Source organism: Carcharhinus amblyrhynchos, unplaced genomic scaffold (genome assembly GCF_965287045.1).
Source record: "Carcharhinus amblyrhynchos unplaced genomic scaffold, sCarAmb.v2.hapA scaffold_39, whole genome shotgun sequence".
Classification (NCBI taxonomy): Eukaryota; Metazoa; Chordata; class Chondrichthyes; order Carcharhiniformes; family Carcharhinidae; genus Carcharhinus; species Carcharhinus amblyrhynchos.
The window spans coordinates 8,780,201-8,781,362 of NW_027649780.1; the positions used below are offsets into that span (position 1 = coordinate 8,780,201).

Below are 1,162 nucleotides of genomic sequence, written 5' to 3' on the forward strand. Positions count from 1 at the left end.
GTGAGCTGTCGGACAGCACGGTGTATTACTGCGGACCGAGAGGCATTGTGAGAGGAACCAGAGACTCGTACAAAAACACTGCTGCGGAGTGACGAAGGGAATAGCGGGCATGCGTTATTTTGTTGTGTAATTACAATTCACTATAACGTTCAATCCTTCCTGGACCATTAATTCAGCCGGGTCCTGGGAAACTAGAATTTATATAGAATGAAACATTGAGCACGATGGAAAGAGAGCATTCGGGCACACTCTTCGTTATGCCATTGTTTTGCTTATATTCGCAGTTCACAATACAGGTCGCAAATCTGATTCAGCGAGAGGAGGTGAGAGTGCCTGTGTAGGTTTCTGTATGGGCTGAATGCGCATCTGTCACAGTGTGGGGTTCAGCGCACAGTAATACACGGCAGAGTCAGAGATACGGACCCCGGTGATAGTTAAAGGAACTGTTTTCTTGTCCTTGTCCAAATCAGCAGAAAACCGGCCTCGGAAATCTGGAGACGTTTCTTCGCCACCCGTACCATATCTCTTCAGTAAATATTTCGGAGCTTCCCCGGGATATTGGATGTACCAGAAGAGATTTGGAAAAGCATCTTTTGTTGTGTAATTACAATTCACTGTAACGTTCAATCCTTCCTGAACAGTTAATTCAGGCCGCTGGGAAACTGAATCTTGGCCATTGATTCCTGCAACAAAATGTGGAATGTGTGAGAAATCTATGATCAAATATAACCATGATACAGACACTGAGGATTTGAGGTCAGACTCACCGGGCAGCGTGGCCATTATTATCAGTAAAACACACAGGGGACACATGGTTCCTGATTGGGCGGTAAGCAGCGACAATATCTAAAATATGTTGTTGCCTCTAGTTTTATATCAGAGTGAACTCAGATCACAGGCAGCTTCAATTGTTAGGAAACTGGGGGGCGTTACTCAGTGTTGCGATTGGCTCATCTCCCTGAGCTGACATCAATGCGAATCATAAAATCCATACAGTGCAAAAGGATACCATTCGTCCCATCGAGTTTGCACTGGCCACAATCCCACCCAGGCCCCATTCCCGCAACTCCGTGTATTTACCCTGCGTATCTCCTGGCACTAGGGTGAATTTAGCATGGCCAATGTGGAAACATCGATTTTCTACACCGATCGACAGCTTGTT

The 1,162-nt window shown here is 45.9% G+C and overlaps 1 gene segment (V, D, J or C); it reads right to left on the reverse strand.

Annotated features, from left to right (window-relative positions):
- Nucleotides 1–369: 369 nt before the first annotated feature.
- Nucleotides 370–783, reverse strand: LOC145335630 (T cell receptor alpha variable 40-like). The segment is given in 2 exon segments: nucleotides 370–683; nucleotides 768–783. Coding segments are annotated over 2 exon segments (330 nt in total).
- Nucleotides 784–1,162: the final 379 nt, after the last annotated feature.